Consider the following 12,862-nt stretch of genomic DNA (forward strand, 5'->3'; position numbering starts at 1 on the left):
AGAGCAGCACCAAGGAGGAGAGAAAAAGAAGAGAAAGAGGAGAGAAAAGAGGAGAGAGAAGAGAAGAGAGAGGAGGAGAGTGTAGGAGAGAAGAGGGAGAGCCAGGTACACATTTCTTAGGGCACCACACCCATCACTGTTCTCAAGATTCACTTTGCAATCTGCAGGAGAAGCAGGTGTGGAGACTGGGGTCAGACAGGAGAATGTTGCCTCCTGTGAGTAGCCTCTCCTGATCTTCTTGTTTGTATCCCAGCCTGTTTATATTCCAGACCAAACAAAAGAAAACAAATGTAAACAATTCTAGCCCTTAAATTGATGCTTCACTTTCATCATTGTTACTGTGAACATTACCTTTTGGAGAAGTGGGAAAGAAATAGTCTAATCATAGAAGGTCAAATAAGAAAGAGACGTAAATCTCCTCTAGTCCAACACTCTTCTAATTAATGAAGGGAAAACACAGGCTTCGTAGCATGGCAGAAATTAAGGGCAGGCTTTAAAAACAAAGATGTAGCCAGTTTCCTCAGAGTCAATCAAGATTGATCTGGAAGAGGAGAGGTTCCATACCTGTTGAGAGCTGATGTTTATAGGTTGTTTTAAAATAATCCAAGTGACACTCTCGAGAAGAGGTGGAACTGTAAGAGAACCAGGATATGTCCAGTAGTCCCGGGATGGTGGAATTAGAGATAATGGGTCAAAATTTGTGAATCGGGTTTGTTTACCCTGGGGGAACAAAGAGAATTTCCACAAATTAAAATGTGGATAGCTTTACACACCTCAAAACACATACATCCAATAAAATAATATGGAATTAGGTAATATCCTCCTTTAGTATCTAAAAGAAGTATTTATCTACCCCTTAAAGATTTTAGGCAAAGTAGAACATGATTCAGATTTATTCAAGAAGCAAGAGATTTGGTTTAATGTAAGTGGTCTTTAAAATGTTTTACAATTAAGGATTTAATTATGCATAGATTTATTAGTGATTTTTTTTTTTCTTTTTAAAGACTAAGTCACTCTCGGTACAGTGCCATGGCATCATAGCTCACAGCATCCTCAAACTCTTGGGCTTAAGCAGTTCTCTTGCCTCAGCCTCCCAGGTAACTGGGACTATAGGCATCCACCACAACGCCCAGCTATTTTTTTGTTGTAGTTGTCATTGTTGTTTAGCAGGGCCAGGCCGGGTTCAAACCTGCCAGCCCTGGTGTATGTGGCCAGCACCCTAACCACTGAGCTACAGGTGCTAAGTGTGTGATTACTTTAGATATTTTAAAAACCTTTCATAATTTTGAAAAGACAAGAGATAATAAGTTACGTCTGCTTTTTTGGTCAAGAATATTGCAAACTTGCTTCAAAATAAGCAGCATATGCTATGTCTAAGGTCTAAGCCCCCAAAAGAAAGATAAGACAATTCAGGAGAGAACAAAGAAATATGTCAATCATTTGAAAATAATAATAAATTTTACCTTTTCTTTAATGGCATCCAAAATGTCAGTAATCTTTTGCAGTTGGGAATTATGTTCACCAATCTAAAAACATGAAATTTTAAAAGAAATGTTTACAGTGCTAGATCAAGTCCAAGTCACTCCATTTCAGTCACTATTTTTAAAAACCTAAGCCAGCACAGAACATACAGTGACTGTTCCAAAACAAAGCTTCTCTTTTACCTGCTGGCCTTATCATGCCAGAAGAATCAGAACAACAAGATAATATTACAAGGTTTCTGTACTGAACTTTCAGAACAGTTCTAAAACTGGTAGTAACCGCTTCACATTTTTTGAGCTTTATGAAAGTTTAAGAAATAGGTTAACTTGAGAGAAACTTGATTAGGGCACACTAACAGAATATCGGCACAATGAAGCCATCTGTGGCATTCAGATCCTAGATCCAATCTGACTGGGATGACATCAAAATGCGAAATGAAAACATTTCCTCCTTGCAGTCTAAATGATTTGAGGTCTCATTAGGGGTGTTCTCTATGTATCTAAAGGTTTTAAACCCTTCAGGATGAAGGTGCAGTTTGTTGCCACACCTGAATCCTGCCGCCACCATCAGACTTGGTGGGCAAAGGCAAAGAACTGCTGCCATCCACGACTCTCTGCGCGCTCCCCTCACCTCAGCTCTGCAAGTAACCACCTCACATGCAGAGAATGTGGTGTGGCAACAGTGCACACCCTGCAAGAATGCAGTGGCAGTAGGAGTTGACAGCCCCAGCCTGTCCCAGGTATGATGACAATACTTGTCTGACCACATGTGAATATTAGACAAAGGAAAATACAACGAGTTTGTTTTTAAATTGGTCAGTATATCAAGAACAGCATGTCATTGTGGTCAGACAAGGGCCTTAAGAATCAGGAACTTGAACTTTATTCAGTCCTACAGCTCTAAACAGTGTGTAATCCGGAACAGCCCAGAATAAACTTTCTTTTCAGGGACTCACCTGTTATTTCTGCTGCTATTTCAAAAGGAAAAATAAACATAGAATTAGTTTACTATTTAAAAATAGTGGAATGTCTAGTGCAAAGCAGACAGCAAACCTTTAATAAATATTAAAGAAAGGTTGCTTTCTTAAAAAATAAACATAAAAATAGTGGAATGTCTTCTCCAGGACTGAAACTCTCTATCCCACTTGGCTGATTATGAAATCAATGGACTCTCACCTGTAAAAACACTCCCAAGACAGCTAGTCCATCTGGCTCATGAGCTGCCTCGACAAAGCTGGGGTATTTGTCTGAATTCCAATGGACGACATGGAGCTGAAAGGGAGATACACAAGATGGCTTCAATGTTTCTTTAAACATCTTGAAAACCATAAATGCAAATAAAACATTTATGCTGATGTTCAGGTACTGTGCATTCATACAGATACGTATAATGCATTCTTCACAAGAACCTCAGACAGAATCTTCCTATTCACTTTTGTCCAAAACCTAAACAGTAACCAAGTCTGTTGGGCACTATCTTAAAAACTATTTAGAATGCCCTGAGGGTCCTTCCCAGCCCTGCTGGCCCAAACAAACTCCCACCATTGCTCCCAAGTAACATGGGGCTCATCTGTGTCTCCCATAGTTGAGACCACAGTGGAGCAGCCTAACATCAGATCTCAAAGGGCACCAGAGTCCACTGAAAGGGCTTTAGTTCACAGCTGGGTAGAGAGGTCAACCTCTTGCATGATAGGTCTCAGCCACAATCCCACTGCCAAGGACACTGTGGCCGTTCCTGACACTGTCTAGTTAGATATTTATCACTACAGTTAAAAATCTGTTATGGCTTGAAAACGCAAATTCTCCCCATGAGTAACTATTTTAAGCAGTGTTCACACTGTTTTATCATTAAGACTAGTTTTAATAGCCATATCATAATTGAATACATTTATGGGACATAATGTAATGCTTTAATATATGTTTACAAAGTGGAATGATTCAAAAACTAATTAACATAGCCATCACCTCACTTGCCTATCAGTTTTTTATACTTTGATTACCTTCTATGACTATGTTCAGATCCTTTTTGAAGAGCAAGTTCTAATGAGGAAAAAGAGAATTTGGGGTCTAGAGACCAGAACATCTGAGGAAGACCTGAACACCTGCATAGGGGGCAATTGATGTTACGGAGGAGGGGTAAAAGGAAAGAAGGAAAGAGTTGGAGGGACTTGGAATTCTAGAAAACATACTTTACCTACTTCTCAAGTCTATCTACATGCCAGGATCCTTAAGCAAAACCCAGAAGTGTTCTAAATATCCTGCCATTGTAAACAATGCAGGACCCTAAACACATAAACGAATGTAAAGACAATAACAAAAAAGGGAAGCCGAAAACCACTTTTGGAGAATCTTTGGTCCTGGTTAAGGGAAGAACCAACAGAGATAGAAACCAAAGGGCACTGTGACACACCCAAAGGATTTATTTATGATCATGAGCAGTGAAGGCCAGGCCATGCTGTCCAAGGCCCTGATATGAGCGACCAACTTCAGATAAGATCTTCTTCTAATGAATCCCCTTGGCACATCAGCAATGAAATGGGGCCTCCACTCCCCAATCACCCTTTCAGCTGACTGTTACAGAGAGAATTTAGTATATTCAAACTTGAGCTTTTTTTTTTTTTTTTTTTTGAGACAGAGCCTCAAGCTTTCCCCTGGGTAGAGTGCCATGGCATCACAGCTCACAGCAACCTCCAACTCCTGGGCTCAAGCGAGTCTCCTGCCTCAGCCTCCCAAGTAGCTGGGACCACAGGCGCCCACCACAACGCCCGGCTATTTTTTGGTTGCAGCCATCATTGTTTGGCGGGTCCGGGCTGGGGATTTGAACCCGCCACCTTAGGTGTACGTGACTGGCGCCTTAGCCGGTTGAGCTATAGGCGCCGAGCCCAAACTTGAGCTTTTAATCTCATCCTTTAAATATACTCTACCAGGCAACTAATATGAGAGGATTTCTGGATAGATAAGAATAACCATAAACAGTCAACTATAAAACCATAAAACAGTACACTGTCTACAATAAATCAAGGAAGCTTGTGAGATATCCAGACAGAAAAGATAAAAGCAGATTCCCATAGAGCCAGGTTCCAAGGTGGTGTGAGATAGCTGGAGAAGGAAAGAACCCTGAAAACAGTGGGTGATGAAACAATTCATCAGGCTCACATGAGACGGATGACGTTACACTGTCCGGGAAGGGCTGATAAGGGTTGATAAGGGTGTTCAAGTTGTTTTAAGTGGCCCTGTGCCAATGCATCAGCTCACGTAGTAAAAGATGACAAAAAAGAGATAGAAAGATGTGAAGTGACTCCTTTTAGGGTCACAACCACAATCACAATAAGTTAGAAAATCAATGTGTTAAATAAAGAGTGTGGCCATCTTCTGCTAGTTAAAAAATATAATGAGTATTTAAAATATGAGAGGGAAGTACAACATGAAAGTATTTCTGTTTTTCTAACAAGTCCTCCTCTCTCCCAGATACCTTGCTTCACTGGCAGCAATACCTTCACAGAGGAACTGATATCATTTTTATTAGCATTTGCATTTGAATGACTACTTAAAAAAACAAAATTGCAAACTCACATTTCCTGCCCAACAACAGTAGTGATTTGAAGCTGAGTAACAAGAAGTTGTAGCCACTGCAAAGGTGGAAATTATAAGATTCTTTTCTGCTGGAAAATAATTTCTAAATAATAATTTTATGCAACTTTTGAGTTTTAAACTCCATATTAGTGGTACGTAAACTATTCTGCCAAGCACTGTGCCAAAAACCCACTATGCCTGCTAAAATCACAGTTTCATGGTTAACTACAGATTTAAAGTGCTTGTTATATATTCTGTACAAACTGTGATCAGATAAAGTCCAAACATAGAGTAGATGATTAGCCCAGTTTTTTTAGATGCATAACTTTGGGGATACAATTTTTCATGATTTAGATTACTTTGATTTATGTCTGTAATGTCACAAATCACATTAGGCCCAAAATAAAATTTTCATATTATGCAGCTTTAAATGATTTTTTTTCTTCCTCTTGTTTATTTTCTTTTTAAAAATTTTATAAGGAATGTGAAAACCCCACACTATACCCCAGAAGTGCATTAATGTACATAGTTACCATTCAATTAAAAAATAAATAAATAAATAAAATTTTATAAGGAAACATAAGTTGGTGATAATCATAATCTCACCACAAAAGTGGTTGGAAAAACCCATTTTAGAGCTGAGCACAAAGGGATTCTTTTGAAACTGAAACCTAATACAAATGCCTCCCGAATGACACTGTCTCCAGCCCTGACCTCTACTTTAAACTCCAGGTTTGTATCCAACAGCCTACTTAACATGAGCCTAGAATGCCTCCCAGGCACCTCAAAGTTAACGCGTCTGAAACAGAAAGTCAGCTCCCCTTTGCAACCTGCTCCTTCCTGGGCTCTCGCATCTCAGTAAATAGTACCATCGGCCTCCCGCTCGCTCAAGACAAAGCCTTAAGAGTGTTTCTGGGATCCTCTGTTTTCTTCCTTCAGTTTCAACATCCTTTTTATCCACAAGTCCCACTGACTTTACCTCTCTAATGTATCAAGGATCTTTCCAGCTCTCCTCCTCTCCATGACCCCCACAGTCAAAATTACCATCATTGCTCACTTCAACTCTTCCATAATCTTTTAATTTATCTCCCTGTTTCAACATTTGCCCAACGTCCCCCTGTCCACACAGCAGCCAGGTATATCTTACAAAATATAGAGCAGAGAATATCATTCCCCTGCACAAAACCTTCTAATACAGTGGTTCTCAACCTTCCTAATCCTGCAGCCCTTTACTACAGTTCCTGTGGGTCATGGTCCGCAGGTTGAGAACCGCTGTTCTAATGCTTTCTTCCTACTACATTAACCCCCCAAGTGCTCACCCTGCCTAACAGCGCTCAGCGTGGTGTAGCCTCTGCCTGCCTCTGAGACACAGCCTGTGACTTTCCCTTTCTCTTTAATGCCAATGCTATAGGCCAATGTCTTCCTCTTCTTCAACATGCCAACCTCATTCCCACCTCAGAGCATTTGTACGTGCTGTCCCCACTTCCTGAAACATTCTCTAGATTTTCTCATCGTGCTCCCTTCCTATTATCCAGTCTCAATTCTGTTGTCATCGCAAAAAGGCCCTTCCTAACCACTCAAGTCACTCGACCAGATCACACGGCATTATTCTCATCAAAGAATTCACCACAAACCTTGTGTTTGTTGATTGTACACATCTCCCACCCCGACACCCCTGAGGTTTGACTCAGGCTTTCTTTTTCTCTATCATCATTCCCATTTCGAAACCAGAAACATGGACTCCTGCCCTTGCTCACTTTCAGACCTAACGGATCAACAAACCCTCTGGAGCTGCCACTTCCAGCCAGAAAGCCCTCCACCTGCACCATCCAGGGCTGTGCAACCTATTTTCTTTTCTGCCACACGCTGGAAGAATAAGAGTTGCCTTGGGTGACACATTAAGTACACAGACACCAAGGAAAACTAATGAACACAAAGGTGCACTGCATACTTTTTGCGACATCCAACACCACAGATAAGCAAAAAAAGTCCTCATAAAATCAGCACGGGACACCCCTGATCACCTGGGACTTCCTCAAAAGCTCTGCTTAGCCACCCCTGCTGCAATCCAATCTATTCTCAAACTGGAGCTTGAATGGTATTTTTGAAATGCACATATGACCACTTTCCAGCTCAAAACCATTTGATGGTCTCCTATTGCACTTAGAATCCTTCATAATTCTTACCAAGTCTTACCTCAGCAACACCCAGGCACTTCTCAACCTCTGACAACATTCCCCTTTGTTCTCCAGGCTCTGATCACACAGGCCATTCAGTTCCTCAAACATGTGAGGCTCCTTACCAACCCAAGTCCTCATACAGGATTCTTTGCAAAACCACTGCTGGCTCCCTTCCCTCCATCCTTCAGATTGCCTGTTAAAGGCCTCTTAAAGGGAAGTATTCTCAGACCCCACGTGTGGGTGAGGCTGCATGTTTCCATGCATCCCTTCAGGATAAGATTGAGGATGTGGTTGGCTCGCAATGAATACTTACAGAGTGTATGAATGAACGAATATATGAAGCAGTGAAACAACCAACAGCCTTAGATGCATGTTAAAAAACAGTATAAAATTCAAGTCAAATCTTTATCCACAAGGCCTTATCTACAAAGACAGCCCATCAGGTCAGGACTCTTGAGCCTCTGATGTCTAGCAGGATATAAGGACCCTTTCAAGAAACTACTTGCCAACTGTCAATAAACCTCTCTGAGAACACACATACATACAGTATGTCAAGTTTACGAAAGTGCAAGGTGTACCCACTAAGCAATGTGATCAATTTCCCGAGATGCAAAGAAAAATTAGAGACCAGAGATCCAAAGCAGCCAACAACTCATCTCCAGGGTACTTTAGGACAATCTGTTCAATTTAGAACATAAACTTTAGAAACCAAACATGAAAACTATCCAGCATACACCTAAACTGAGACATCCTACAGTATCAGGAGGCTCCCACTTTCTCCATTCTTAGTATCTTTTGTCCATCACCATAGAACATTGTGTGTGTACGTTTTAATCCTCTGCCCTTAGGACATAGGCACTTGCTTTTAATGGAAGTGAGTTCGTTGGCGAAACATTTTGGATGACAGCCTCAAATAGCAGATGCACATGGTAATGGAAGAGTGAAATTGTAAGAAAGTTGTTGGCTGGATCTCTCTGAACGGCAAAGCACTACCGGGACATCCGAACCACATTCAGTAACCACGAGAACATGAAGAAAAACTGTGTCTGCCTGGTAACATTGCTCTGTCTTGCCTGAGTGAGTCACAAGCTGAATTATTTCCACTTGAATAGCTGATTAAGTCATACAATAATTCACTTTCTTCTCCAGGTAAAGTTGGGTGTGAGTAATATTTAATCATATTAAAACTTGAAGCATATTACACTTTGCTCTTTAGCCAGAGGATTAGAAAAAGTAGAGTATTATTAATGAATATAATTATAAAGAAAAAGGAACCCAAGTCAATGAATGCTTTATTGTGTTATGCTTTACCAATGACGTGAATAATTAACAGAGAGTCTATTTTATCCCTGTAAATGTAGAGGGAAGGTAGAGTTTAGGAGAGTTTGTACCTTTATATTTCTTTTCCTAAGTGGAATTTTACCAATTGCTTTCACCTATTAATGTATATTTGTACCTGGCCCAAATATGAACACAGATGGATTGAAAACAAATGTTTCTTTTTCTCCCTTCTTGCTGGCCTTTCAGGAGAGACAACAGATATGTAGAAAGAATTTGTCATCTGATAGCAGATAGAGCTGGATTTGAACCTTCCCGGTGCTTGCTAGGTGAATAAATTACTCAAAACTCTTTAATGTCCAGTTTACCTATTTCTAAAATCCAAACATATAATCCTAAACTCTCAGGGTTGGTTTAATGCTTAAAAGGGCAATATTGCAAACTTTCATATTAAAAAAATAAAGCGGTTTCAGACACTGGGATACCTAATTGACTTGGGATGTATTTGGGGTCAAGAGTGTTGTTCCCTAAATCCCCTTTAGTCTCACCACACAGGAAAACTCTGAATCAGAGATGTGTCCAATATACTTACCTCTGCAGGGTATTTCACTCCATCCACCACGTGCTCAGAGCCATGGTCATCAGTGGACCCCCAGTGAAGGTGAAACTGTCGCAACCTGTAGCTTCCAGCCAGAGGGCCCCCACGTAGAACTAAACACCAACACATTATAAATTGTTTGGAAGAAAAAAATACTAACACATGCTGTCGCAACAAAAAGACAATAATTTGTCTAAGGCACACTTCTTCTTCATACTGTAGGTTATGCAGGGATGTCCAGCCTTTTCTTTTCTCTGCCACACATTGGAAAACTAAGAGTCGTCTTGGGCCACCCATTAAATACACAAACACTAACAAAAACTGATTAGCAAATAGAAGGTCCCTGCATACTTTCTGTGGAGACCTGACACCACGGATAAGCAAATAAAGCCCTTACAAATTTATGCGCAGGTTGGACACCCTTGTGTGTAGAAGGAAAGCTCCAGACTGCCATTTGTAGCTGAACTCGTTTCTTCCTTACTCCTTTTGACTCAGATGAAGCTGAATAGCTGATTAAGAGTTGCTGCCGTGAATCAGCAGACTTGGGTACAAACCCAGTTTAGCCATTAAATTATGTGATCTTTCTGGCTCAGCACCTGTGGCTCAAGCAGCTAAGGCGTCAGCCACATATAAGGTGGTGGGTTTGAATCCAGCCCAGGCCCGCCAAACAACAATGACGGCTGCAACCAAAATAATAGCCGGGCATTGTGGTGGGCACCTGTGGTCCCAGCTACTTGGGAGGCTGAGGCAGGAGACTGGCTTGAGCCCAGGAGTTGGAGGTTGCTGTGAGCTGTGATGCCACAGCACTCTACCCAGGAGGACAGCTTGAGGCTCTGTCTCAAAAAAAAAAAAAAAAAAATTATGCGATCTTTCAAAAAGTCACTTAAGCCACTCTGCTTTAAAGGGCTTCCACTTCCGTTTCTGTGTCTGTGTTTGTCTGTCTATTCTTAATTAGGATATTGGGCTAGATGATCCTTAACTTCAAAAATTCTCAAAACTGCCATGGAAAAAGTTGTGAGAATATATAATAAAAAGTTTTTGGAAATTGAATGGTTGGGGTCTGCTTCAGATTTATTTAGAACCAGATTTCATTACAATAAGTAAAGACCTAATAGCTATTTCTAAAGCACTCTATAAAATGGAAGAGAAAAGAGAGCCATTTAGATCAAACACTACAGCTTACTCGTTTGCTACTCTGTTAAAAATCCTATAATTTTACAGTTTCTTATCCCACTGGACAATGTTCATGAGAGCAAAGACTGTTTGAGATGTACAATAAATATATGATGAATGAACAAATCAAATGAGACAAATATTTGATTTGTCTTTTTTTTTTTTTCAGAGACAGGGTCGCACTTTATCGCCCTTGGTAGAGTGCCGTGAAGTCACAGTTCACAGCAACCTCCAGCTCCTGGGCTTAGGCAATTCTCTTGCCTCAGCCTCCTGAGTAGCTGGGACTACAGACACCTGCCACAAAACCCGGCTAGTTTTTCTATTTTTAGTAGAGACGAGGTCTTACTCATACTCAGGCTGGTCTTGAACTCCTAAGCTCAAGCAACCCACCCTCCTCGGCCTCCCAGAATGATAGGATTCCAGGCGTGAGCCAGTTCTCCCAGCCAGATATAAACCCCTTTAAGACACTGTCTTGGGCACCTCTATTTCCAGTGTCTAGCACAGTGACTGGATTGATTAATATCACTAAGACAAAATAAAGGACCTCACCTGGAAAAGTACTCCTCCACACACTTTAGTTACCTGGGAATGTTACCTGGGAATCACTTAAGAGTATATTATTAGGGGCGGTGCCTGTGGCTCAATGAGTAGGGCGCCAGCCCCATATACTGAGGGTGGTGGGTTCAAACCTGGCCCCAGCCAAACTGCAACAAAAAAATAGCCAGGTGTTGTGGCAGGCGCCTGTAGTCCCAGCTACTCGGGAGGCTGAGGCAAGAGAATCGCCTGAGCCCAGGAGTTGGAGGTTGCTGTGAGCTGTGTGACACCATGGCCCTCAACCAAGGGCAATAAAGTAAGACTCTGTTTCTATAAAATAAAAGAGTATATTCTTAGGACTAGGAAATCTGATGAAAGCCATGGCTTAAGCACTGTATGGTAAACTGGTTCTCTGACATAAAGTTGAATGAACAGCACACCTGCCGTTCGCATGAAATCCAGGGAAAGAAAGACTGAAGAGCACAAACCTGCTGGGATCATATCACCAGCGAAAAAGAAAGAGATGCAAGGACGTGGGCACTCCCAGTCCCTGGACCCAGGAGAGACTGCCTTCTATCTACTAATTTGGCTCAGAGTAAATCCACATCAAGCTACTTTCTGCTCATTCATTCATTCAGCAATTCTTAAGAGTGTACGTTGGGACAGAAACTATTCAGTGCTATGTATGCAGTGAGGAGCAAGTTGTCCTCCACAAGAAACTTAGTCTAGCGAAGGAAACAGATAATCATACTAAAGTTTTAAATACCTAATTATCATATTGGTGTAGATTATCAATTCATTTTCCTGGATATCTTGGCTCTTGGGGGGATTACACACCTAAGGTATGCCCATACCCTTTATCTTTTTATGTTTATTTTTGGTTTTTTAAATTTAAGATCTTGTGAATTTGCATGACTTCAGGCAGTTGCCTGGAACTAGATAATAAGATCATAAGGATAACTAAGAAATTGACAATTTCTAGAAATGAAAATTAACAAACATGAGTGAACCCATGAAATTAGTGCTGTCCCTCGTAGGACTTCACAGCAAGAAGACAACTTTCTTCCTTTTGACATCTTTTAAAAATTACAGACTAGGGCTGGGTTGGTAGTTCACACCTGTAATCCCAGCACTGTAGGAGGCCAAGACAGGTGGATTGCTAGAGCTCAGGAGTTCCAGACCAGCCTGAGCCAGAGTGAGACCCCATCTCTAAAAATAGCCAGGTGCTGTGGTAGGCACCTGTAGTCCCAGCTACTCAGGAGGCTGAGGCAAGAGAATCGCTTGAGCCCAACAGTTTGAGGCTATTGTAAGCTATGATGCCACAGCAGTCTACCCAAGGTGACCCAAAAAAAATTTTTTTTTCAGCCTGGGCACAGTGTAATCTTAGCACTCTGGGAGGCAGAGACTGTGAATTGTCTGAGCTCAGGAGCTCCAGACCAGCCTGAGCCAGTGTGAGACCCCATCTCTAAAAATAGCCAGGTGTAAGAAAAATCACACTATAACAAAGATATTTGTACCAGAATGTTTATTGCAGCCCAATTCATAATTGCTAAGTCATGGAAGAAGCCCAAGGGCCCATCAACCCATGAGTGGATTAATAAATTGTGGTATATGTACACTGTCGTGGAATATTATGCAGCCTTAAAAAAGATGGAGACTTTACTTCTTTCATGTTTACATGGATGGAGTTGGAACATATTCTTCTTAGCAAAGTAACTCAAGAATGGAAGAAAAAAATATCCAATATACTCAGCTCTACTATGAAACTAATTTATAGTTCATAGCTAATTCTTAGCTTTCACATGAAAGCTATAATCCAATTATAGCCCAAGAATATGGGGAAAAGGGAAAGGGAGGGAAGGGGAGGGGGGAGGATGGCTGGAGGAAGGGTAATTGGTGGGATCACACCTATGGCACATCTTACAAGGGTATATGTGAAACTTACTAAATATAGAATATAAATGTCTTAACACAATAACTAAGAAAATGCCATGAAGGCTATGTTAACCAGTTTGATGAAAATATTTCAAATTGTATATAAAACC

General features: G+C 41.0%; 1 protein-coding gene across 1 annotated transcript in view; it reads right to left on the reverse strand.

Annotated features, from left to right (window-relative positions):
• Positions 1–12,862, reverse strand: part of CA13 (carbonic anhydrase 13) — a 31,910-nt gene that overhangs the window by 8,516 nt on the left and 10,532 nt on the right. Inside the window, exons 3-6 of the mRNA XM_003782512.1 lie at positions 9,105–9,223; positions 2,658–2,753; positions 1,464–1,526; positions 565–720 (exon numbers count right to left, since the gene is read on the reverse strand). Of these exons, the coding sequence (XP_003782560.1) occupies positions 565–720; positions 1,464–1,526; positions 2,658–2,753; positions 9,105–9,223 (434 nt within the window). The remainder of the gene's footprint in view (positions 1–564; positions 721–1,463; positions 1,527–2,657; positions 2,754–9,104; positions 9,224–12,862) is intronic.

This window comes from Otolemur garnettii, unplaced genomic scaffold (assembly GCF_000181295.1).
Source record: "Otolemur garnettii isolate 467f Iridium unplaced genomic scaffold, OtoGar3 scaffold00004, whole genome shotgun sequence".
In the NCBI taxonomy this organism is placed as follows: Eukaryota; Metazoa; Chordata; class Mammalia; order Primates; family Galagidae; genus Otolemur; species Otolemur garnettii.